Source organism: Salvelinus namaycush, chromosome 40 (assembly GCF_016432855.1).
Source record: "Salvelinus namaycush isolate Seneca chromosome 40, SaNama_1.0, whole genome shotgun sequence".
Taxonomy (NCBI): Eukaryota; Metazoa; Chordata; class Actinopteri; order Salmoniformes; family Salmonidae; genus Salvelinus; species Salvelinus namaycush.
The window spans coordinates 22,245,169-22,272,895 of NC_052346.1; the positions used below are offsets into that span (position 1 = coordinate 22,245,169).

Consider the following 27,727-nt stretch of genomic DNA (forward strand, 5'->3'; position numbering starts at 1 on the left):
GATGTCCTGACCAGATGCCCAAATATGGGAATGCACACGTCATCCGGACATAGGGTCATAAATCAAACGTTTGACGTGTGCCGTCTACTTTATTCTCTCTCACACCAAAACTGACAAGGTGCACACTGATCAGTAAAGAAAGGCTAACATTCTATAACGCTCACTTTCCTCTGCATTGTTCTCTCACAGTGAGAAACTATAGGATTACAATAGTGTTCTACACTTTCTTCATTTGATCCAATTCAACGTTGCCAATTATTTAATAACATGAGAATTAAGTGGAGTGTCTAATCTTAGCTGGTCTGAGAGAACTGATGAGGCTTCTCTCCTTTATGTATACATTGATGTCTTTTTAAATGGCCCAATCTGTAGAATCTCTTCCCACAGTCAGTGCAGTGATAAGGTTTCTCTCAAGTGTGTATCCGTTGGTGTGTTTTTACATTGCCCAACTGGGAAAAACTCTTACCACATTGAGAGCAGAAGGCTTATCTCCTTTGTCTTTTCTCTAATGACCTTTAAGCTCAGCTGGTGTTTAACATTTTCTATAGTCAGATCAGTGGTAAGGCTCCTCTCTTGTGTTTCCCTTGGTGTCTTTTTAAATGGCACATTCAAGAGAAACACTTTCCACAGTCAGAGCAGGAGTAAGGCTTCTCTCCAGTGTGTGTATATGTTCAGATCGTTTTAAGGTGTCCGGACGAGAGAAACTTGCCCTACAGTCAGAAAAGGAGTAAGGCTTCTCTCCTGTGTGTATACGTTCATGTTGTTTTAAGGTGCCCGGTTGAGAGAAACTCTTTCCACAGTCAGAGCAGGAGTAAGGCTTCTCTCCTGTGTGTGTTCTCTGATGAACTTTTAGCTCAGTTGATGTTTTGAAGCATTTTACACAGTCAGAGCAGGAGTAAGGCTTCTCTCCTGTGTGTATACAATCATGTTGTTTTAAGGTGTCCGGACGAGAGAAACTCGCCCCACAGTCATAGCAGGAGTAAGGTTTCTCTCCTGTGTGTATACGTTTATGTTTTTGTAAGGTGCACGGTCGAGAGAAACTCTTACCACAGTCAGAGCAGGAGTAAGGCTTCTCTCCTGTGTGTATACGTTCATGTTGTTTTAAGGTACCCAGTTGAGAGAAACTCTTTCCACAGTCAGAGCAGAAGTAAGGCTTCTCTCCTGTGTGTATACGTTCATGTTGTTTTAAGGTGCCCAGTTGAGAGAAACTCGCCCCACAGTCAGAGCAGGAGTAAGGCTTCTCTCCTTTGTGTATACGTTCATGGTGTTTTAAGGTGCCCCGTTGAGAGAAACTCTTTCCACAGTCAGAGCAGGAGTAAGGCTTCTCTCCTGTGTGTATACGTTCATGTTGTTTTAGGTGGCTTGGTCGAGAGAAACTCTTTCCACAGTCAGAGCAGGAGTAAGGCTTCTCTCCTGTGTGTATATGTTCATGACATTTTAAAGTTTTCCGATGAGAGAAACTCGCCCCGCAGTCAGAGCAGGAGTAAGGCTTCTCTCCTGTGTGTATATGTTCATGACGATTTAAGGTGTTCCGGCGAGAGAAACTCGCCCCGCAGTCAGAGCAGGAGTAAGGCTTCTCTCCTGTGTGTATATGTTCATGACGATTTAAGGTGTTCCGGCGAGAGAAACTCGCCCCGCAGTCAGAGCAGGAGTAAGGCTTCTCTCCTGTGTGTATATGTTCATGTTGTTTTAGGTGGCTTGGTCGAGTAAAACTCTTTCCACAGTCAGAGCAGGAGTAAGGCTTCTCTCCTTTGTGTGTACGTTCATGTCGTTTTAAGGTGTCCCGATGAGAGAAACTCTTTCCACAGTCAGAGCGGGAGAAACGCTTCTCTCCTCTGTGTGTTCCAAGATGAACTTTTAGCGCAGTTGATGTTTTGAAGCATTTTCCACATTCAGAGCAGGAGTAAAGCTTTTCTCCTGTGTGTATTTTTAGGTGTATTTTTAGCTTTGATAGAAATGGGAAAATCTCCTCACAATGTGGGCAGTGGTGAGACCTCTTTGCTCTGTGATCTTCCTGCTGATGCTCTCTGGATGTAGAGAATGTCTCAACATGGTCTCCTGTGTGAACAATATCAGAACAACCAGTCAATTGGTGTGATATACATGTCAATCAAATGTATTTTATGAAGCTCTTTTTACAAAAGTTGTAACAAAGTCCTTTACAGAAACCAACCCAAAATCCCCAAAGAGCAAGCAATGCAGGTGTAGAAGCACAGTGGCCACGAAAAACTCCCTAGAAAGCAGGAACCTTGGAAGAAACAGAGAGGAACCAGGCTCAAAGGGGTGGCCGGTCCTCTTCTGTCTGTACCGGGTGACATATGTATTCATATCAGTAGGCTGTACAATACAGGGGAATAAAACTAATCTAAAAGTGGGTAAGAGATGAAAGCTAAAAAGGGGCGTGTCATCCTCCACTCACGATCACAAGGGTTAGTAACTACACAGACTCACTTCATAGAACTTTAAAACACTGGCAGTTTGTCTACTTCACTTCTTTAGTCTACTCTCTGATCACTCCAGATAGCTCAGTTAATAAAACAAATGCTGGCAATACTGGTGTCAAACCATGCAAGTGTCAGTAGCATGAAATAACATCTACCTTCTCATTGAAACAGTTCTACTGCAACTTTTCATGCACAGTGGGAAGTTGGAATGAACAACAAACTTAGTTAGATAGAACCTGCTCTTACCATGATTAACAGATTTCCCAATCTTCTCCTCCTCTTCTTCATCTTTAATGTTGACATTCAGCTCCAGTGTTTGACTGCAGTCTTCCAGCTTCACAGATGATGCCATCTCTGGATTCTGCAGTGCAAACTGGGCCCCACTGTCACAATCAGGACCCAGTGACTGTGGGTTTGGACTCAGTGTGGAAGGAGAGAGGCAGGCTGGGTTTGTCGTTACTGTTGATGTTACCGGCCTCAGACTTAATTCTAGTCCTGTAGTAACAATGAGAAACAGACACAAAAAGTTATTGTCTTGACAGTTCTGGCACTTTCTTTATTCTCTAAAAATATGTTATATGTTCAATTATCTAATTCAGTGCTTGACTTGGACTGAAATAGGTGCCGGTACTGTTTATATTTAGGCACAGGAGCTCCACAATACTGTTGAGCTAATATTCTATAAGAGGAACTGTCAAGACTTCCGCCGAAGTCGGTCCCTCTCCTTGTTCGGGCGGCGCTCGGCGGTCGACGTCACCGGTCTTCTAGCCATCGCCGATCCATTACATGTTCAGTATTTAACCTCTGTTTCCCACATGTATGTGTGCGTGTTTGTTCTATGTTGATGACTGTATCTGACGGCTGGTATTTTGTTGCAGAGCTTTGTATCTACGCCTGTTTATTCGTGGTACCGTTATATTTCACGCACCGCTCCATTCTATTGTTTCTATACTGGTGTTTTTTTTTTTTTTTTTTTTTTTTTTTTTTTAAATACCTCTCCACGCATCTCAACTCTCCTGCGCCTGACTCCTTTTCACCAGTTACCCAAAGCCTTGACAGAAACACACACCTCAAATGGAGTCAGCAGGAGCAGGTGCCCCTGCAGTAGGGGTCGAGGAGCGAGTCCAGCAGCACTCTAAAATTCTCCAGCATCTCGGCAGCGCCATGGACCGCGTGCTGCAAACCATGGAGCGATGGAAGAGAGGAGGAGTTCCTCCAGCGTCTCCACCAGCACCACCAGTTTCACCTATAATCACCCCTCCTTCACCTGGTCCCAGTGGGATTCGGCTCGCCCTCCCGAGGGAGTATGATGGTACGGCGGCGGGATGTCAGGGGTTCTTGCTCCAGCTAGAGCTCTACCTGGCAACCGTCCACCTGGCTCCCTCAGGCTGTGAGAGCGTGGCCGCCCTCGTCTCCTGCCTTTCAGGGAAGGCCCTGGAGTGGGCCTCCACTTCGGGATTTCACATAAACGTCTCGTAAACCTGAGGCAGGGGACGAGGAGCGCACAGGAGTTCGTGATGGAACGACAGGGCCCTGATCGATCACTACCGGTGCAGTTTGCGCGAGGACGTCCGTCGGGAGTTGGCCTGCAGGGACACCACTCTCACATTCAACCAGCTGGTGGACCTGTCCATCCGGCTGGATAACGTGCTGGCTACCCGCGGACATCCAGATCGGGGTCTGTCAATTCCATCCCCCATCACCACCGCTCCGACGCCCATGGAGCTGGGAGGTGCTGCACTTAGGGCGACCGGAGGCGGGGCCATTCCATGCACCATCTGTGGCCGGAGAGGTCAAACTGCCGGTAGGTGCTGGGGAGGTTCCTCTGGGAGTCGAGGCAGCAGGCAGGGCACTCTCGTTTCACCCCAGGTGAGTCGGCACCAGGCTCACCCAAAGCATTGGAATTTTATTGACAGATCATTTGCCCAGTTTAGGGATCCCCATTGTTCCTGTGGATATGCCCTTCCCTGTGCACGCCCTAGATAGTTAGCCCTGACCCTAATGATCGACTATGGAGGCCACCGCTCCACTGGGCATGGTTAAGCAGGAGGGTCACAAGGAGAGAATCAGTCTCTTCCTTATTGATTCTCCTGCGTTTCCCGTGGTGCTGGGCCTACCCTGGTTGGCCTGTCATGACCCCACTATTTCGTGGCAACAGACCGCTCTCACGGGGTGGTCACGAAAGTGCTCGGGGAGGTGTTTAGGGGTTTCCATCGGTGCTACTACAGTGGAAAGCCTAGACCAGGTCTCCACCGTGCGCATCCCCTCTGAATATACCGATTTGGCTCTCGCCTTCTGTAAGAAGAAGGCGACTCAATTACCACCCCATCGACGGGGGGATTGTGCGATAAATCTCCTGGTAGACGCAGCACTTCCCAGGAGTCACGTGTATCCCCTGTCGCAAGAGGAGACGGCGGCTATGGAAACAAATGTTTCCGAATCTCTGGGGCAGGGGTACATTCGGCCCTCCACTTCACCTGCCTCCTCGACTTTATTTTTTGTGAAGAAGAAGGATAGAGGTCTGCGCCCGTGTATTGACTATCGAGGCATTAACCAAATCACTGCGAGGTACAGTTACCCGCTGCCTCTCATAGCCAGTGCGATCGAGTCAATGCACGGGGCACACTTCTTCACAAAATTGGATCTCAGGAGCGCTTACAACCTGGTGCGTATCCGGGAGGGAGAAGAGTGGAAGATGGCGTTTAGTACCACATCAGGCCATTATGAGTACCTTGTCATGCCATACGGGTTGATGAATGCTCCATCAGTCTTCCAATCCTTTGTAGACGAGGAACCTGCACGGGCAGGGTGTAGTGGTGTATATCGATGACATTCTGATATACTCCGCTACATGCGGCGAGTATGTGTCCTTGGTGCGCAGGGTACTTGGACGACTATTGGAGCATGAACGGAACGTCAAGGCTGAGAAATGCCTGTTCTTCCAGCAGGCCGTCTCCTTCCTAGGGTATCGCATTTCCACATCAGGGGTGGAGATGGAGAGTGATCGCATTTCAGCTGTGCGTAATTGGCCGACTCCCACCACGGTAAAGAAAGTGCAGCGGTTTCTAGGGTTTGCCAACTACTACCGGAGGTTCATCCGTGGCTTTGGTCAGGTAGCAGCTCCCATTACCTCACTGCTGAAGGGGGGACCGGTGCGTTTGCAGTGGTCGGCTGAGGCGGACAGGGCTTTTGGTCACCTGAGGGCTCTGTTTACCTCGGCTCCCGTGCTGGCTCATCCGGATCCCTCTTTGGCGTTCATAGTGGAGGTGGACGCGGGTCCAAGGCTGGGTTAGGACCCGTGCTCTCTCAGCTCTCAGGAACGCCACCAAAGCGCCGCCCCTGTGCCTTCTTTTCGAAGAAGCTCAGCCCAGCGGAGCGACGTGGGGGACCGGAAGCTGTTGGCTGTCATCAAGACCTTGAAGGCGTGGAGACATTGGCTTGAGGGGGCTAAACACCCTTTTCTCATCTGGACTGACCACCGCAATCTGGAGTACATCCGGGCGGCGAGGAGACTGAACCCTCGCCAGGCAAGGTGGGCCATGTTCTTTACCCGTTTTGTTTTCACCCTGTCCTACAGACCAGGTTCCCAGAACGCTAAGGCAGACGCACTGTCCCGGATGTATGACACGGAGGAGCGGTCCATGGATAACACTCCCATACTCGCGGCCTCTTGCCTGGTGGCACCGGTAGTGTGGGAGCTGGACGCGGACATCGAGCGGGCGTTACGTGCAGAGCCCACTCCCCCCAGTGTCCAGCTGGGCATCTGTACGTTCCGTCTGCTGTCCGCGACCGTTTGATCTATTGGGCCCACACGTCACCCTCCTCTGGTCATCCGGGTATCGGCCGGACAGTGCGTTGTCTCAGTGGGAAGTACTGGTGGTCCACCTTGGCTAAGGACGTGAGGGTTTATGCTTCCCCCTGCTCGGTGTGTGCCCAGTGCAAGGCTCCTAGGCACCTGCCCAGAGGGAAGTTACAACCCTTACCCATTCCACAACGGCTGTGGTCGCACCTGTCGGTGGACTTCCTAACGGATCTTCCTCCCTCACAGGGGAACACCACGATCCTGGCCCTGGTGGATCGGTTTTCTAAGTCCTGCCGTCTCCTCCCTTTGCCCGGTCTCCCTACGGCCCTACAGACTGCGGAGGCCCTGTTCACACACGTCTTCCGGCACCACGGGGTGCCTGAGGACATAGTATCTGATCGAGGTCCCCGGTGACGGTCGACGTCACCGGTATTCTAGCCATCGCCGATCCACTTTTCATTTGTTTTGTCTTTGGTTTTTTCACACCTGGTTTCAATTCCCCCATTACAGATTCAGTATTTAACCCTCTGTTTCACACATGTATGTGTGCGTGTTTGTTCTATGTTGATGACTGTATCTGACGGCTGGTATTTTGTTGCCGAGCTTTGTATGAACGCCCGTTTATTCGTGGTACCGGTATATTTCACGGACCGTTGTATTTTTTCTATACTGGTGTTTTTTCGTGTATTAAATACGATGTCCACGCATCTCAACTCTCCGGCGCCTGACTCCTTTTCACCAGTTACCCAAAGCCTTGACAGGAACATGAGCTCAAACAGTAGACATTTGAAGTGCCGGTTCTCAGCTCCAGTGAGCTCCTGTCCAAGTCAAGCACTGATCTCATTTCAATGGATCAGGTAGCTAAGCATTGACAACAAAACATTAATTCATTCATATTACACAAAGTACACACTTTAAAATTTGTCTACACAAAGTAAGTGCACTTAAACTAAAGTAGATTTCCCAAATTCACTTAAATGGCAAAAAAACATTTAGTACAAGTTTAGTTTTAGCCACGACTGCATGGCCATGCACGCCTCCAACTCAATCATCAAGTTTACAGACGACACTACAGTGGCAGGCTTGATTACCAACAACGACGAGACGGCCTACAGGGAGGAGGGCCCTCGGAGTGTGGTGTCAGGAAAATAACCTCACACTCAATGTCAACAAAACAAAGGAGATGATCGTGGACTTCAGGAAACAGCAGAGGGAGCACCCCCCTATCCATATCGACGGGACAGTAGTGGAGAGGGTGGAAAGTTTTAAGTTCCTCGGCGTAAACATCACGGACAAACTGAATTGGCCCACCCACACAGACAGCGTGGTGAAGAAGGCGCAGCAGCGCCTCTTCAACCTCAGGAGGCTGAAAAAATTTGGCTTGTCACCAAAAGCACTCACAAACTTTTACAGATGCACAATCGAGAGCATCCTGTCGGGCTGTATCACCGCCTGGTACGGCAACTGCTCCGCCCACAACCGTAAGGCTCTCCAGAGGGTAGTGAGGTCTGCACAACGCATCACCGGGGGCAAACTACCTGCCCTCCAGCACACCTACACCACCCGATGTCACAGGAAGGTCATAAAGATCATCAAGGACAACAACCACCCGAGCCACTGCCTGTTCACCCCGCTATCATCCAGAAGGTCAGTACAGGTGCATCAAAGCAGGGACCGAGAGACTGAAAAACAGCTTCTATCTCAAGGCCATCAGACTGTTAAAAAGCCATCACTTAACATTGAGTGGCTGCTGCCAACATACTGTCTCAACTCCAGCCACTTAAATAATGTAAAAATTGATGTAAAAAATGTATCACTAGCCACTTTAAACAATGCCACTTCATATAATGTTTACACACCCTACATTACTCATCTCATATGTATATACTGTACTCTATACCATCTACTGCATCTTGCCATCTTGATGTAATACATGTCACTAGCCACTTTAAACAATGGCACTTTTATATGTTTACATACCCTACATTACTCATCTCATATGTATATACTGTACTCGATTACCATCTACTGTATCTTGCCTATGCCGTTCTGTACCATCACTCATTCATATATTTTTATGTACATATTCTTTCATTCCTTTACACTTGTATAAGGTAGTTGTATAAGGTAGTTGTTGTGAAATTGTTAAGATTACTCGTTGGATATTACTGCATTGTCGGAACTAGAAGCGCAAGCATTTCGCTACACTCGCATTAACATCTGCTAACCATGTGTATGTGACAAATAAAAGTTGATTTGTATCATTGCCTGGAGGAATGTGCTGAAATACAAACGTTTTGGAGCTCAGTACTGTGCTATATCTCTGAGATGACCTTTACCCCAATACCACTAATCCCGAAACTAGTGGCCCACAATTGGCCCAGTTTAGTCCGGGTTAGGCCATCATTGTAAAAAATAATTGGTTCTTAACCAATTTGCCTAGTTAAATAAAGGTTAAATAAAAAATAAAATAAACACTGCAGAAATGTTTTGGCACCCTCCCCCAGTTCTGTGCCTAGACATAATCCTTTCATGGAGCTCTACGGACAATTGTGTCTGAATGTTATTACACATGTAGAGAACCGATAATCATTACATTTAGCTTCAAAATAGTACTGCAACCGTAAAAATTGTCTCTCTCTGCTGCACCCGCACTGCCTGCACTGAAGTCCGTTGATGCAGACTGACTGGGCACCGCCATTTTACCAGCTTGTGAATTTTTCCTTTCATGGAGCTCTACGGACAATTCCGTCGACCTCTGCTTGGTTTTTACTCTGACATGCACTGTCAAATGTGGGACCTTATATAGACAGGTGTGTGCCTTTCCAAATCATGTACAATCAATTGAATTTACCACAGGTGGACTCCAAGTTGTAGAAACATCTCTATCTTTAATTTATGTAATCAATTTTAGAATAAGGCTGTAACGTAACAAAACGTGGAAAAAGTCAAGGGGTCTAAATACTTTTCTGAATGGGAGAGGGGATACCTAGTCAGTTGTACAACTGAATGCATTCAACTGAAATGTGTCTTCCGCATTTAACCTAACCCCTCGGAATCAGAGAGGTGGGGGAGGCTGCCATAATCCAGGTCTTCGCTGCCCGGGGAACACTGGCTTAACTGCCTTGCTCAGGGGAAGAACGACACATTTATACATTGTCAGCTCGGGGATTCCATCCAGCAAACTTTCGGTTACTGGCCCAACACTCTAATGCAAAAGGGGAATAAAACTATTCTAAAAGTATCTCATAACTCAAGAACATTATGACCTATATCATCCTCCACTCACTATCACAAGGGTTAGTAACTACACAGACTCATTTCATATAACTTTAAAACACTGGCAGTTTGTCTCCTTCACTTCTTTAGTCTACTCTCTGAACACTCCAGATAGCCAAGTGAATAAAACAAATGCTGACAATACTGGTGTCAAACCATGCAAGTGTCAGTAGTAGTGATGCACCGATATGACATTTTTGGCCCATACCGATATCCGATATTTTCCTTGACAAAAAAAACAAACAGCTACCGATACCCAATATTGACATTTTTTGCGGCCTTTTATGCATTTTAGTACAGTTAAATAGTTAACACACACACAAATATGGACACAGCAGTCTAAGGCACAGCATCTCAGTGCAAGAGGCGTCACTACAGTCCCTGGTTCAAATCCTGGCGGTATCACATCCGGCCGTGATTGGGCGGCGCACAACTGGCCTAGCGTCGTCCGGGTTTGGCCGGGGTAGGCCATCATTGTAAATTAGAATTTGTTATTAACTTCTTCTGGCTGCAGGGGCAGTATTGAGTAACTTGGATAAAGGTGCCCATTTCAAACGGCCTCGTACTCAATTCTTGCTCGTACAATATGCATATTATTATTACTATTGGATAGAAAACACTCTCTAGTTTCTAAAACCGTTTGAATTATATCTGTGAGTAAAACAGAACTCATTTTGCAGCAAACTTCCTGACAGGAAGTGGAAAATCTGAAATCGATGCTCTGTTCTAGGGCCTGTCTATAAATGTCCTTGATATTAATAGTATACATGCACTTCATACGTCTTCCACTAGATGTCGACAGGCAGTGAGAGAAGAAATTGAGTGTATAACTTCATCTGGGGTCAAATAAAAGCTCTTGGCATGACGTGACCCCAATTTCCTGTTTCCTGGAACGCGCGAGAAGGGACCTGGTATTGCCTTCTGTAAAGCTGTCGTTATAGACGACTAATATCTCCGGCTTTGATTTTATTTGATACATGTGACAATATCATCATAAAGTATGTTTTTTCAATATAGTTTTATTAGATTATTGACATTTTTTCAGGACGTTAGGCGTGTTGCTTTGTCTGCGTTTGTTCACGAAGGAGAGCTTCGCGCCACTTTGCTAGCTTTCCGTGCTAATTGACTGGAGAAGAGGACATTCTAAATCCAAACAACGATTGTTCTTGACAAAGGACCCCTTGTACAACATTCTGATGGAAGGTCATCAAAAGTAGGACCCATTTTATGATGCTATTTCATATATCTGTTGAACATGTGAACTAGTAGTTTGCGCACAGATTTTGGGCACGCTCTCGCCATAACGTAAACTGCATATCGTAATGAAGTTATTTTTAGAATTCTAACACGGCGATTGCATTAAGAACTAGTGTATCTATCATTTCCTATACAACGTGTATTTTTTAGTAATGTTTATGAATAGTTATTTGGTCAGAATATGTGAGTGTCAGAAAAATATCCGGACGTTGTGGGAAAAAGATGCTACGTTAGCACAATGTATAACCACTGATTTCAGCTCTAAATATGCACATTTTCGAACAAAACATAAGTGTATGTATAACCTGATGTTATAGGACTGTCATCTGATGAAGCTTATCAAGGTTAGTCAAAAATTATATATCTTTTGCTGGTTTGTTACGATCGCTAACTTTTGCTGCTGGGGAATGGCTTGTCTTTCTGGCTATTGTGGTAAGCTAATATAACGCTATATTGTGTGTTCACTGTAAAACACTTAAGAAATCGGAAATATTGGCTGGAATCACAAGATGCCTGTCTTTCATTTGCTGTACACCATGTATTTTTCAGAAATGTTTTATGATGAGTATTTAGGTATTTGACGTTGGTGTCTGTAATTACTCTGGCTGCTTCGCTGCTATTTCTGACGGTAGCTGTGATGGTAGCTTCAATGTAAAACTGATTTATAGCTCAAATATGCACATTTTTCGAACAAAACATAGATTTATTGTGTAACATGTTATAAGACTGTCATCTGATGAAGTTGTTTCTTGGTTAGTTTGGTTGGTTCTTGGTTAGTTAGGTTGGCTTTGTGCATGCTACCTGTGCTGTGAAAAATGTCTGTCCTTTTTTGTATTTGGTGGTGAGCTAACATAAATATACGTGGTGTTTTCGCTGTAAAACATTTTAAAAATCGGACATGTTGGCTGGATTCACAAGATGTTTATCTTTCAAATGCTGTATTGGACTTGTTAATGTGTGAAAGTTAAATATTTCTAAAAAATATATTTTGAATTTCGCGCCCTGCACTTGAGCTGGCTGTTGTCATAAGTGTACCGACGTCTGGCTTGCAGCCATAAGAAGTTAACTGACTTGCCTAGGTAAATAAAAGGTTACACAAACACACCAAAAAGTTATTTTGTTGGCATTTCCATACCAATACCAATTCCATTACCAATAAAACATAATCAAAACCTATTTCCTCACTTACTTGCTGTGCTGTTTCCTTGTTCATTTGTTCAGTCGTTTCATTCTCAACCAGGATTTCTATGGAATGCCGTTTGGATCTTTGCGTGTCAAAAAATAAGCTTGTTGACCAATCAGGACCTGAATATGACTGCCCGTCACATAATAATTTTACGCGGTCATACATTTTTTACGTAGTTATTACACATTGATTACACAATCACATTTCATATGTCAACGATTCATCAATACGTATGCTATGATGCTGGTCATAAAAAAAGCTAGCTAACTCATGGATGCAAACAATGTTCTTCCCCAAAAACATCGCAAACCGACATTATCTGTTTCAGTAGCTATAGTCAGGTAGCTAACTATATAGCTAGGTGTCATCATCTAAATTAACCCTAATTTATAAGACAGTTCTTATTTGATTAATGGTGGTCGGACCCATCTATGTGAAGCTAGCCACAATAAGGATTAGCAACAATAGTGGACTTTGCAGTTAGCCTTCAAAGTAAAGGTAGGGCATAATTCTACTATTTGTATTCATTTGCATCACTGTCAATGACATACTTTTATTTTGAAAACAAACAGCAAATTCCACTTTTGTGCTAATCCTTATTGTGGCTAGCTTCACAGCACATAACCCGATCCGGTCGAGCGTCACTAACCAGATGAAGCTAGTTGGCTGCTTATAACGGAAGCTTTGGGCAACAGGGTTAAGTAGCTGGCTAACTGTTTATTTTCAAGAACTGAAGTTCAATTTCAATAGGCGAACAACAAGTGGCAACCTAGCTATTGTTTTCAGGCTGGTTGTATTGGTGCTAACGTAAACTCGTACATTGCCTTGGTCCGTACAATTGCCCTTAATTTAGCGCCCCAAAAACGTAATACTTCCAGATCAACTAATGTCAATACCATTGTAAAGCACAATTTGAAGGTTTGTGTCGAATTTGAATAGGGTTTTTAGGGCGGTGCTAAAGTGATCTTAGAAGTAAACAGCGGCTTTGAGAATGATGATCGCATGCAAAAATGACACAAAAAAAATGACTAGGTATCCCCCCTTACCCCGTCACTGTCCATTTCTTGTTTTTAAACGATGAGAGAAGTGCTACACCTGGTAGAGAGAGATTGTAAGACAGAAATAGTTGCTTTAAGTTACGGCATGACACGTCACGATGTAACAGAGGGTCAGTTTTTTCAGCTTTTCTCCAGTACTATAGAGCCATTACCATGTCGATCAACGCTTAAATAGAAACGTAGTTCACACCCCAGATTTTGAAGTCAACACAGTGTTGTGACTACGTTTCTACTACGTTTCTATTTAAGCGTTGATCGACATGGTAATGGCCTTATAGTACTGGAGAAAAGCTGAAAAAACTGACCCTCTGTTACATCGTGACCTGTCATGCCGTACAGTCCCATTAGTTTTCTTTGCAGCCTCGTTTGAATGTTGCGGTTGCGCACATTTGTACGGAATGGGGTCAGATTTACGTTAGTGTGTACCGGTACTTGACCAGTCGGCGAAAGCCAACATCACCCACGACAGAGAACGGTTGATTGTCAAGGGCAATGAATTCCATTTCTTGGCTTTTAATGGATTTTGCCTTTGAGTTGTCTCAGCTGAAATGTTCTTACTCTTTCAAATAACTGCTCGATCCACACAGCAGACATGGTGGGCTAGGGATAGGACTGCTGTGTTGCAAAATTTTACGCAAGTTCATTACGTCCTGTACCTACGTTATATAGGTAGGTATTTACGTCAGCTTTGACATCGGTTTTGCACATCAGCGTTAAACTAGACATCTGATATGTTCACCGATATATTGTGTATCCCTAGTCAGTAGCATGAAATAACATCTACCTTCTCATTGAAACAGTTCATCATGAAACAGTTCTACAGCAACTTTTCATACACAGTGGGAAAGTTGGAATGAAAAAAACACACAAACTTAGAACCTGCTCTTACCATGAGAAACAGATTTTCCAATCTTCTCCTCCACTTCTTAATCTTTAATTTTGGCATTCAGTTCCAGTGTTTGACTTCAGTCTTCCAGCTTCACTGATGCCATCGCTGGATCCTGCAGTTCAAAATGGGCTCCACTGTCACAATCAGGACCCAATGACTGTAGGTTTTGACTCAGTGTGGAAGGAGAGTGTCGTGGAAATACCAGAGCCTGTGAGTTCAAAAAATACTTTATTACAAAGTAATAGAACCCGAGCTGGTTCATGAAGCAAGTGTCTTTCCAGCCTTGGCATACACTTTTTTTATTATAGTTTTCCTCCTTACGTCACACATGTAAGTAACTCCTCTTTATGTTAATGATTCATCCCCTCTGGCATTTAGCCACCCTTATCTTTTTGCCTTGCACTAACTTTAGCTTGGTTTCACATTAGAGCATAGATTCCATTCATAGCAATGGTACAAAAATAGACAGATATGCACACTCCCTAGACAGGTGAATGTAGGGCATAGATTCCATTCCTGGCATAACCATAGCAACAGTAAACATGAAGCCATAGCATTGGTTCAAAAATAAACAGACATGCCCACTCTCAAGACAGGTGCATGTTTAATGGTGCCTAATGACCTAGACACACATATAGAGTGCACTTATTCTGCTGACTACTCTACGATGCATAATGTGCACACATTTACTGGAAATTCCCAATAAGAGGTATGCTGGGTTTGTCCTCGCTGTTGATGTTACCAGCCTCAGGCTTAATCTGAGTCGGTCTGTAGTAATAAAGAGAAACGGACACAATAGTTACTCTTGACAGTTCTGGCACTATTTATTCTCTATAAGAGGAACATGAGCTCAAGCAGTAGAAATTTGAGGTGCTGGTACTCAGCTCCGGTGAGCTTCTGCCCAATTCAAGCACTGATCTAATTTCAATAGATCTGATAGCTAAGCATTGACAACAAAACATGAATTCATTCACATTAGACAAAGTATACAGTTTAAATTAGGCTACAGAACTTAATCTATAGTAGATTTCTGAATTCACATAAATGACTCAAAAAACATTTAGTACAAGGTTGCAGTATGTTTTAGGCAGCACTATGTACTATTTTCCTGAATAACCTTGTCTTCACTGTATTATTTTAATCAAAATCCGTCACACCATAGTAACATGTATAGATAGACAGAAACAACTGAATGGCTCAATATTAGTTCACATGTTGAAAATTGCTAATCATTACATTTAGCTCCAAAATGGTAGTGCAACCGTAAAATGGTCTCTCTCTGCTGCACCCTCACTGCCTGCACTGAAGTCCGTTGATGCAGACCAAGTGGGAGCCGCCATTTTACCAGCTCGTGAATTTTAACGTTACACAAAACCAACAACGACATGTAAAACGAACCCAGAAATCTCAAATTATTTGGCCCAACACTCTAATGCAAAAGGGGAATAAAACTAAAACTAAACAAATTATTTTATCCTTTATGAAATTACCTTGACGAAATGATATACATCCACTCAGACTAACCCAGAGTATCTATGTCACTTGTAAAAAAAAAAGTGATCACGTTCACTCACGCGGTTTAGCCCATTTTTTTTTTAACCAAACGTGATAACTTGACGTATTTGTTACCTAGCATGTTATGACATATTCTTTCGATATTAAAACGTGCTATTACATACCAGTAGTAATACATTTGAAACGTACACAGAAGTTGTCGTCTCGACTGCACAATTCTGGCGTGTCCTTTATTGTGAAGAATGATGTGCGCCTGCGCGGAACTTCCTGTTCCCCCACAACCAGTTTCTAAACCCAGAGACGTGAGACTTCCAAGAACGCTTGCGAAGCAAACCTAGCCGGGGTTTGAGAAGTCAATGAGAGAAGTGAACAATTCTGATACTTTTATAGCAGCTAATGGGGATCCTAATAAATACCAAAAATATTCAGTGGGCACACCCTTTGAAACATGGCCATTATTTTATCAATTTCATAACTGCAGTGGTTTATTCACAATCGCTCTCATTGCGTATCTTACATATCGCAGCATCACATGAGTAGGCAGACACTCTTCACTCTTCCAACGAAACTGCAGATATAACACATTTTATCGGTGCCCTGCTCCGAAAAACAATGCTCTCTCCTTCTGCTCTTCTGAGACGCATCAAACCAAAACCACTACTGGTCACTGACTGACTCTACCTTTCCTAATGCCTCCTTTACCATCTTCCTGACCTCAGATGATCTCCCAACAATACATAATTGTTGATGAATCGCGCTCCATAAGAAACCGATGTTCATTTACAACTTTTGGTCTGTTTGCTCCATTTTTCGTTGTCTCCGTCTTCCATTCAATTCTTACCAACTTCACACAAATTGGAGCCATCAGACTCGAACAGCACTTCCGCTTCGCCATATATCCCTACCCAAAACCAGACACACCACGCTACGGACTAACTCCTGCATGTAGAATCCTGCATTGAAAAAAAGCCAACATCTACAGGTTAAAGGGGAATTTCACCCCGTCTTTGCCATCAGTGGCGACGTCCACGGACGGTGAATTTTCAGCTATATCAGGTCCATCCATCATGGACTTTATTTCGCCCAAAATTGTCCGTCTGTTTTGATCCAAATATAGCTAATGTTTGTATACTCCATGTTTCATATGTTGGTCATTTTTGCTACCATCCTCTCTCCGCTTACTCCTGTCATTAGTATGTCCAGATGTAACAAATGCAATTATGACCTCAGCTAATGTAGTCATGTACATTAACTTAATGTAATCATTGGCATGTTGTATTGCACAGAAGCAACAAATACACTAGATGACATCATCTCTACTTCCTGTTAATGTAATTATTGTTCCTATGTTTTCTCAGCATACATTACATTAACTCCCACATTAGCGGGGTGCGCGCACGCGACGCGAGCGGTTTAGTCAGCCTGTAATAACCCAGTAACTCGGTAGTGAGTTGTCATGTCTAAATGTTGATATTTAACCCTAACCCAGTAATAACCATAGTAAGTCACATGAATAGACATCAAAATCACTCAACCATCCTAACATAATACAACATGCAATGGTCTTATTTAGTGTTCAATTTCAACTGAACCATGATCATATATGTCATTTGTTTGTCTTTTCAGGTCTTACGGCAAATAAAAATGTATGAACTAATACATTCTGTCTTTACCACCACATTCTGCCTTTACCATCACAGTTCATTATGTGGTGACAATTTTACGATATTTGGTCATAAATATCAGGGATTCTAGCATGCTAACTCCAGTTGAACAGCTAGCATACAATGTACCCGAAATACACATAATTAAAACATAATTTCAAAAAATAACATAATTTGGTGAAATTATAGCCTATTTGGTAATGACCAAATAGACTCCATGACATCCATGTGCTCCACTGTCACTATTCATATCCATGGTAACGAAGTACAAACTTTTGAAAAAAACGTTATTGCCATGTAATTTGCTTGTCATGGTGTGAATGACACAATACTAAGAGACGACTGTATTTTGTGTAAAGAAAGTATCAAATGGCTTATGCACATCTAGTATGTATATAGTTTCCATGTATTTGACTCTTTTTAAACAGGTGCATTAAATATTTTGTAATTATCAAGACTTTTTTAAAAGTGTAATACAAAGAAGAATGTCAAAAGTCATGTGAGACAGAACAAAAACAGACATGACATGCTGAAGAAAAAAAGTAAGCTGAAAAAAAAGAGTTGAAGGTTATTTTAGTATCTACTTAATGGATGTGAAATAAACAAATCTAAATTAGCATTTTATCTTAATTCTTATGGCTGCAAGGCAAAGTGTTGAGTAGCCAGTGAAATCGTGCCCATTTCAAACGGCCTCCTACTCAAATCTTGCTCGTACAATATGAATATTATTATTCTTTTTGGATAGAAAACACTTTCTAGTTTCTAAAAGAGTTGGAATTATTTCTCTGAGTGAAACAGAAGTCCTTCTGCAGCACTTTTCCTGACCAGGAAGTGAAATGTCAGAAATCGATGCTCTTTTCAACTTGATGCCTATACATGGTCTTGACACTTAGGAGTCTGCTGACACTCTATACGCCTTCCTATTGGTGTAAAGAGGATGTCAGAGAAGAAATTTTTGTGCTCATCTTGTTCTGTGGTGGAAAAAAAACTATTTCTTTGACGTGACCGTCCACTTCCGGTACTCTGAAGGAAGTGGGGTTGACTTCTGTTTTGCCTTGGTAACGAACGGCTAACATCTCCGGCTCGAATTTTTTTTGATACATGTGACCATATCATCGTAATGTATGTTTTTTCAATATAGTTTAATCAGATTATTGAAACTTTATTCTGGAGTTTTGCCGTGTTCCGTCCTCTGACTGTGTTTACGTTGGAGAAATGTATGCCACTCGGCTAGTGCCAATGCTAATTGAAGAGGGAAATTTGCCATTCTGAATCGAAACAACGACTCATCTGGACAGAGGACACCTTCTTCAACATTCTGATGAAAGATCAGCAAAAGTAAGACCCATTTTATGATGTTATTTCATATATCTGTCGTGCATGTGAACTGGCCGTGGGCGCCCAATTATTTCTGTCTATTGTAGCTACGCTAATATAGCGATACATTTTGTTTTCGCTGTAAAACATTTAATAAATCGGAAATATTGTTTGGAATCACAAGATGCCTGTCTTTCAATTGCTGCAGACTATGTATTTTTCAGAAATGTTTTATGATGAGTAATTAGCTATTTGACGTTGGTGTCTGTAAATATTATGGCTGCTTTCGGTGCAATTTCGGATTGTAGCTGAAATGTAAACTATGGTTTATACATGAAATATGCAAATTTTTCGAACAAAACATATGCTATACAATAAATATGTTATCAGACTGTCATCTGATGAATTTGTTTCTTGGTTAGTGGCTATTTATTATCTTTATTTGGTCGAATTTGTGATAGCACCTGATGGAGTAAGAAACTGATGGAGTTAGAAAAGTTGTGTCTTTTGCTAACGTGGTTAGCTAATAGATTTACATATTTTGTCTTCCCTGTAAAACATTTTAAAAATCGGACATGTTGGCTTGATTCACAAGATGTGCACCTTTCATCTGGTGTCTTGGACTTGTTAATGTGTGAAAGTTAAATATTGAAAAAAAAATAGATTTTGAATTTCGCGCCCTGCACTTTGAGCTGGATGTTGTCATAAGTGTACCGGTGTCGGGCTGCCCCCGTAAAAGGTTAAAAATCGAACCCTGAGACACAAAGGCACTACAGAGGGTTGTGCGTACGGCCCAGTACATCACTAGGGCCAAGCTTCACGCCATCCAGGACCTCTATATCAGGCGGTGTCAGAGGAAGGCCCTAAAAATGGTCAAAGACTTGTGGGAGTTATTGTTACATATAGGGACAGATGTAAAACTAAAAGTAGCAAGGACATGTGTACATCAGACCACAGGAGGAGAAGGCGACACTTAAGTGCATTTGCTATTCCGGAAAGGGCAGCATACCAAAGATTAGATGGAGCGGAACAAACATAAGTATAATGGCCAAGGCCATAAGTGCTTAGGATAAGCTGGACATACCAATGTCAGAGGGACACACAATCTACTAGTCCTAATAAGGGCAACATACTAATGAGCACACCAAGCTAAACATAAGTACAAAGGCCAAAGACATAGACCCATAGGGCAGCTGGACATATATTATTTTTAGGACATGAAAGGGTCCCGCCACCATTATAACCTAACCGAAAGCAGATATGGGCGTTATTGGGCGTGAACAAACAGGAAGCTTAAACTAAAAGATAATGGTGGCAGATGGACTGAAGGAAGTAACTTCATTTGCATGTGGGATGGACTCATATGCTGTATGTGTATAAAGGAAGAGCCAGTGCTCAGGGAAGTTGGTTGTTCCGCGGACCAGCACGGCTTATGATATTTTGTATTAAAAGCCTTTATTGAATTCACAAGTTCTTGTAAGTGTTATATTTCTAGACGATTTTCCACCACATACTCCAGCCACCCTAGTCATAGACTGTTCTCTCTGCTACTGCACGGCAAGCAGTACGATATACGGACGGACGGACGGACGGACGGACAGACAGAGAGATACACTTGGATACATTTGTAAACTATGCTTAGTTTCAGCCCTAACACCTTGCCCTGAACTGCCCCTGTTATGGGTAAAAAGTGTAATGCATGTATTTACGTGTTGAAGGTCTCTGTTGGGTATCTCTTTGTGGGTCGAGTTCCGCTTAGTGGGAAAAGTTTGGCCAACGCCTTGTTCATTCGTCTTCAGGTGTTAGTCTCTAATTTTCCAACGTGGGTAAACCCACTTCCTAGATACAGTACTTAGAATAGCTACTCCACCACAAACTTGATTGTTCAGAGATTTACTTTATCTTCAACCTCGTGTTGCATTTCGGGGTCACGACTAGCCGTAGACCTCGGCTGCAGCGTGTGGTCAACTTAGTCTGATATATAAATTCTTAACTCATGTTTTATACCCTAGAGTAGAAAGGGGCGTTTCCATCTTTATGACACACTCTCTGGGTTCCCTGGGGCATAGCTAGTTACAATGCAAGGTATTAGGATTTACTATGATCTCGTTTAGACAACTAAAATCACTCTTATCACCAAAACATTCTCTTTCATCTGCATATTTTCTACACAAAGTATGTCAACATCACATATACATTATGAAAACTCTTCAAGTCAATGTTCTCGTTATAACATCCTCAACTAACTTTTAAGAACATCATAAAATAGACATTCATTTTCATATTCCATCCATCATTGTTTCCACCATTTGGCTGATCAAATATACATGTCCCAAAGTCCATTTATTTGATGTTTAGTTTTGGGATGTAAACTCTTCCTAATGCACACAGACATTCCAGTCTCTCACATTAGAGAACAGAATGGAGTTGGGTTGTTGCCTTATGATGGGCGTGAGGTCATAAACCCCCCCATCAATCCCTCTATACTTCTCCCCGTCTTCGGGAGGGAGAGATCTCTCTGTAGAACCGTGATCCACTGTAACCTGATCCTCACAGGCCAGTCATGACAGTCCCCCTCTGGTGGGTTCAACTAGGAAAGATCCTGCATTTTGCAACCATAAGAATGACCATCGGATGTCAACAATTGTATATACACAGTGTAGGCCATTTGTTTGTGAGAATATGATCAAATTTGGTTCACACCATATCATTTAAAACAGTTTGTTTAATTTAAAACTATACACAAGAGAAGATGTTGCCCAGAACAAATTAATGTACAAACATATCAATTAACTTCAACAATTATTAAAATTAATTCATCAATGACTAAAACAATGAATCTAGTATTAAAAGACAATTTAATAAACACTAGTCAATTCATAGCCTGTCTATCATTAAACAAAACGTGCTTGGTAATGTAAAAATAATCCACCGAAACTAATGCTGAAAACTGATCTGATACAGTGCATTCAAAAAGTATTCAACCCCCTTGACTTTTTCCACATTTTGTTACGTTACAGCATTATTATAAAATGTATTAAATCGTTTTCCCCCTCATCAATCTACACAAAACACCCCAAAATTACAACGTAAAAACAGTTTTTTTGGCAAACATTGTCTTAGCTGTTTGTGTAGGGTCGTTGTCCTGTTGGAAAGTGGACCAGTGTGAGGTCCTGAGAACTGTGGAGCAGGTTTTCATCAAGGATCTCTCTGTACTTTGCTCCGTTCAACTTTTCCCTCGATCCTGACTAGTCTCCCAGTCCCTGCCGTTGAAAAACATACCCACAGCATGATGCTGTCACCACCATGCTTCCCTATGCTCTGAAATGCACTGTCAACTGTGGGACCTTATATAGACTGGTGTGTGCCTGTTTGAATTGAATTTACCAAGTGGACTCCAATCAAGTTGTTGAAACATCACAAGGATACTTAATGGAAACAGGATGCACCTGAGAACAATTGAGTCTCCATAGTAAACGGTATGAATACTTATTTATTATTTGCCCCCCAAAAATCTAAAACTGTTTTAAATTTGTCATTATGGGCTTTGTGTGTAGATTGAGGAATTTTTGTAACAAAATGTGGAAAAAGTCCAGGGGTCTGAATAATTTTCTTTGGCACTGAGAGTACAAAACATTAGGAACACCATCTTAATATTGAGTTGCAATCCCCTTTGTCCTTAGAACAGCCTCAATTCGTCAGGCCATGGACTCCACCTGGTGTGGAAAGAAACCCACAGGGATGCTGGGCCATGATGACTCCGATGCTTCCCACAGTTGTGTCGGGTTGGCTGGGAGTGGATATCTACTCCGAATAGCTCGTTCCATCTCCTCCCACAGATGCACAATTGGATTGAGATCTTGTAACTTGGCAGGCCACTGCAGTAAACTGAATTCCGTGTCATGGTTCCCATGGAACCATTCCTGGACAAGCCTTGTGGCATGGGGCATAATCCTGCTGAAAACATCAATTTGCAGCTGGATACATTGCTGCCATAAAGGGATGCACCTGGTTGGCAATGATGTTTAGATATCCTGTGGCATTAAAACGTTGCTCCACTTTTATCAAGGGGCCCAATATGTGCCATGAAAACACACCCCACACCATCACCACCAGCCTGCATTGCTGACACACGGCATGGATGCATGCACTCATGGTTCTCCATACCCTATTCTTCCCATCAGCATGACACAGCAGGAACTGGGATTATCTAGACCAGCGGTTCCCAAAATGTTTATAGTCCCGTAACCCTTCAAACATTCAACCTCCAGCTGCGTACCTCCTCTAGCTACAGGGTCAGCGTGCTCTCAAATATTGTAAGCCTGTCACACACACACACTATACATTTATTAAACATAAGAATGAGTGTGAGTTTGTCACTTCCCACGAGCCTGGTTGTGACAAAAAGCTCTTATAGGACCAGGGCACAAATAATAATAATCAATTTGGCTCTTTATTTAGCCATCTTACATATAAAACCTTACTTGCTCATTGAAAATTGTGAATAACTCACCACAGGTTAATGAGAAGGGTGTGCTTGAAAGGATGCACATAACTCTGCAATGTTGGGTTTTATTGGAGAGAGTCTCTGTCTTAAATCCTTTTCCACACACAGTCTGTGCCTGTATGTAGTTTTCATGCTAGTGAGGGCCGAGAATCCACTCTCCCATAGGTATGTGGTTGCAAAGGGCATCAGTGTCTTAACAGCGCGATTTGCCAAGGCAGGATACTCTGAGCGCAGGCCAATCCAGAAATCTGTCAGTAGCTTCTGATTAAATTACATTTTCACAGAACTGCTTGTTGCAATTTTGATGAGGCTCTCCTGTTCAGATATCGGTAAGTGGACTGGAGGCAGGGCATGAAAGGGATAACAACTCTAGTTTGTGTCATCCGTTTCAGGAAAGTACCTGCGTATTTGCACACCAAACTCACTCAGGTGCTCCGCTAGATCACATTTGACATTGTCCGTAAGCTTGAGTTCATTTGCACACAAAAAAATCATACAATGATGAAAAGACCTGTGTGTTGTCCATGTTAACAAAGGTCACAATTTTCACTGTAGTGCCCAAAACGTCTTTCAAGCTGTCAGGCATTCCCTTGGCAGCAAGAGCCTCTCGGTGGATGCTGCAGTGTACCCAAGTAGTGTCGGGAGCAACTGCTTGCACGCGCGTTACCACTCCACTATGTCTCCCTGTCATGGCTTTCGCGCCATCAGTACAGATACCAACACATCTTGACCACCAAAGTCCATTTGATGTCACAAAGCTGTCCAGTACTTTTTAAAGATATCCTGTTGTTCTTGTTTCCAGTGGTTTGCAGAAGAGGATGTCTTCCTTAATTGACCCGCCAAAAATTTTAACAGACATATACCAGGAGCTGTGCCAGGCCCGCCACGTCTGTTGACTCATCCAGCTGAATTCACTGGCTTGTATGCGAAGCAGTAATTGTTTCAAAACATCTGCCATGTCACTGATGCATCATGAAACGGTATACTTTTTTGGGCATTTTCCCCCAGCATTGTCCCAGCCATATCCGCGGAAGCAGGAAAAATGAAGTACTCCACAATAGTATGGAGCTTGCCTGTCCTAGCCACTCGGTAGCTCACCATATAAGACGCTTCTAGCCCCTTCTTATTAATGGTATCTGCTGCTTTTATACATGTCTTACTACTCGAAAGTAGTCTCAACTCTCGCTCAAAAAACTCCTGTGGCTTATTTTTCAAATTGGCATGTTTTGTTTCTAAATGTCTGCGCAAGAGTGAAGGTTTCATCGAGTTGTGAGATATAAACACACTGTGGCTGAGGAAAGGCACTATTCCCAATATAAGTGAACCCCAAATCAATGTAGTTCTCACCATATTTGCACCTCTTCGATGGTCCAACATCCGTCTGTTGCTCGGTGCTTTCCCGGGTAAAGGGGCAGTAGCTCTTCGGCTGCATCAGAATCACAACTGTCAGTGTCCATGCTAGCTGGGCTAACAACAAACGTAGAATTAGCATTGGATGTGCTCGTGGAAGCAGAACAGCTTGTGCCGTTGACAGGTGCAGTACTGCTGGTATGACCAGTAGAGCTGGTATGTGTCTCTATGGACGCAGGCTAAAAAAACACAGCAAAACTGACAAGATCAGTAAAGAGAGGCTAACATTCTATGACGCTCCCTTTCCTCTGCACAGTTCTCTCACAGTGAGAAACTATAGGATTACAATAGAGTGTTCTACACTTTCTTCATTTGATCCAATTCACTGTTACCACTTATTTTATCAAATGAGAATTAAGTGATGGAGTGACTTTAAATCTTAGCTGGTCTGAGAGAACTGATAAGTCTTCTCAAGTGTGTAGACGTTGGTGTATTTTTACATTGCCCAATCGGGAGAAGCTCTTCCCACAGTCAGATCAGAAGAAAGGCTTCTCTCCGGTGTGTGTTCTCTGATGACCGTTTAGCTCAGCTGATGATTTAAAACATTTTCCACAGTCAGAGCAGTAGTAAGGCTTCTCTCCTGTGTGTATACGTTCATGTCGTTTTAGGTGGCTCGATTGAGAGAAACTCGCCCTACAGTCAGAGCAGAAGTAAGGCTTCTCTCCTGTGTGTGTTCTCTGATGAACTTTTAGCTCAGTTGATGTTGTGAAGCATTTTCCACAGTCAGAGCAGGAGCAAGGCTTCTCTCCTGTGTGTGTTCTCTGATGAACCTTTAGCTCAGTTGATGTTGTGAAGCATTTTCCACAGTCAGAGCAGGAGTAAGGCTTCTCTCCTGTGTGTGTTCTCTGGTGAACTTTTAGCTGAGACGATTGTGTGAAGCATTTTCCACATCTCCTGTGTGTATAGTTCATGTTGTTTTAGGTGGCTTGAGTGAGAGAAACTCTTCCTACAGTCAGAGCAGGAGTAAAGCTTCTCTCCTGTGTGTATACGTTCATGTTATTTTAGATGTCCTCGTACAGAGAAACTATTTCCACAGACAGAGCAGGAGTAAGGCTTCTCTCCTGTGTGTATATGTTCATGTTGTTTTAGGTGGCTCGATTGAGAGAAACTCTTCCTACAGTCAGAGCAGGAGTAAGGCTTCTCTCCTGTGTGTACTCTCTGATGAACTGTCATAGCCATTGATGTTGTGAAATTCTTCCCACAGTCAGTGCAGAAATACAGATTCTCTCCTGTATGTATTTTTAGGTGTATTTTCAGCTTTGATAGAATTGGGAAAATCTCCTCACAATGTGGGCAGTGGTGAGACCTCTTGGCTCTGTGATCTTCCTGCTGTTATTCTCTACATCCAGAGAGCGTCTCAACATGGTCTCCTGTCTGAACAACATCAGAAGAACCAGTCAGTTGGTGTTATATACAGTACAAGTCAAACGTTTGAACACACCTACTCATTCAAGGGTTTTTCTTTATTTTTTACATTGAATAATAAGTGAAAACATCAAACTATGGAATAACACATATGGAATCATGTAGTAACCAAAAAAAAGTGTTAAATCAAAATAGCTAGTATTTTAGATTCTTCAAAGTAGCCATCACTTGCCTTGACATCTCACACAACATTTCATTGGAACACAGGAGTGATGGTTGCTGATAATGGGCCTCTGTACTAGAGGTCGACCGATTAATCGCAATGGCCGATTTCAAGTTTTCATAACAATCGGTAATCTTTTTTTTTTTTTTACACCTATATTTAACTAGGCAAGTCAGTTAAGAACACATTCTTATTTTCAATGGCGGCCTAGGAACGGTGGGTTAACTGCCTTGTTCAGGGGCAGAACGACATATTTTTACCTTGTCAGCTCGGGGATTTGTTTTTGCAACCTTCCGGTTACTAGTCCAATGCTCTAACCACCTGCCTTACATTGCACTCCACGAGGAGCCTGCGTAGCAGGCTGACTACCTGTTACGCGAGGGCAGCAAGAAGCCAAGGTAAGTTGCTAGCTAGCATTAAAATTATCTTATAAAAAACAATCAATCTTCACAATCACTAGTTAAAAACACATGGTTGATGATATTACTAGTTTATCTAGCGTGTCCTGCGTTGCATATAATCGATGCGGTGCCTGTTAATTTCTCATTGAATCACAGCCTACTTCGACAAACGGGTGATTATTTAACAAGTGCATTTGCAAAAAAAGCACTGTCGTGTACCTAACCATCAATCAATGCATTTCTTTAAAATCAAAACTCAAGTATAGATTTTTTAACCTGCATATTTAGGTAATATTGCCTGCTAACATGAATTTCTTATAATTATGGAAATTGTGTCACTTCTCTTGTGTTCCGTGCAAGCAGTCAGGGTATATGCAGCAGTTTATTGCGAACTGTGTGAAGTCCATTTATTCCTAACAAAAGCCGTAATTAATTTGACAGAATTGTACATAATTATGACATAACATTGAAGGTTGTACAATGTAACAGCAATAATTAGACTTAGGGATGCCATCCATTAGATAAAATACGGAACGGTTCCGTATTTCACTGAAAGAATAAACGTTTTGTTTTCAAAATGATAGTTTCCGGATTCGACCATATTAATGACCAAAGGCTCGTATTTCTGTGTGTTATTATGTTATAATTAAGTCTATGATTTGATAGAGCAGTCTGACTAAGCGATGGTATGCACCAGCAGGCTCGTAAGCATTCATTCAAACAGCACTTTCGTGCGTTTGCCAGCAGCTCTTTGCAATGCTTCAAGCATTGAGCTGTTTATGACTTCAAACCTATCAACTCCCGAGATTAGGCTGGTGTAACCGATGTGAAATGGCTAGCTAGTTAGCGGGGTGCGCGCTAATAGCGTTTCAAACGTCACTCGCTCTGAGACTTGGAGTAGTTGTTCCCCTTGCTCTGCATGGGTAACGCTGCTTCGAGGGTGGCTGTTGTCGATGTGTTCCTGGTTCGAGCCCAGGTAGGAGCGAGGAGAGGGACGGAAGCTATACTGTTACACTGGCAATACTAAAGTGCCTATAAGAACATCCAATAGTCAAAGGTATATGAAATACAAATGGTAGAGAGAGAATTAGTCCTATAATTCCTATAATAACTACAACCTAAAACTTCTTACCTGGGAATATTGAAGACTCATGTTAAAAGGAACCACCAGCTTTCATATGTTCTCATGTTCTGAGCAAGGAACATAAACGTTAGCTTTTTTACATGGCACATATTGCACTTTTAGTTTCTTCTCCATAACTTTGTTTTTGCATTATTTAAACCAAATTGAACATGTTTCATTTTATTTGAGGCTAAATTGATTTTATTGATGTATTATATTAAGTTAAAATAAGTGTTCATTCAGTATTGTTGTAATTGTCATTATTACAAAAAAATATTTTATATATA

General features: G+C 42.6%; 2 protein-coding genes and 1 long non-coding RNA gene across 3 annotated transcripts; all 3 read right to left on the reverse strand.

Annotated features, from left to right (window-relative positions):
- Nucleotides 1–266: 266 nt before the first annotated feature.
- On the reverse strand, nt 267–1,963 carry LOC120033645 (zinc finger protein OZF-like; the record flags this gene model as incomplete). Its single annotated transcript, XM_038980079.1, has 1 exon — nt 267–1,963. A coding segment is annotated over one exon (1,368 nt), but the record flags the coding sequence as incomplete, so codon positions are not given.
- Nucleotides 1,964–2,872: 909 nt separating this feature from the next.
- On the reverse strand, nt 2,873–15,677 carry LOC120033663. The gene is made up of 3 exons (XR_005473978.1): nt 15,595–15,677; nt 13,916–14,123; nt 2,873–2,939 (listed from the first exon to the last, which is right to left on the reverse strand). It is a non-coding gene; the product is annotated as an uncharacterized LOC120033663 (long non-coding RNA).
- A 9,061-nt stretch (nt 15,678–24,738) lies between these two features.
- LOC120033491 (gastrula zinc finger protein XlCGF71.1-like) lies at nt 24,739–25,646 on the reverse strand. Its single transcript, XM_038979858.1, is given in 2 exon segments — nt 24,739–25,218; nt 25,280–25,646. Coding segments are annotated over 2 exon segments (708 nt in total). The 5' UTR covers nt 25,508–25,646.
- Nucleotides 25,647–27,727: the final 2,081 nt, after the last annotated feature.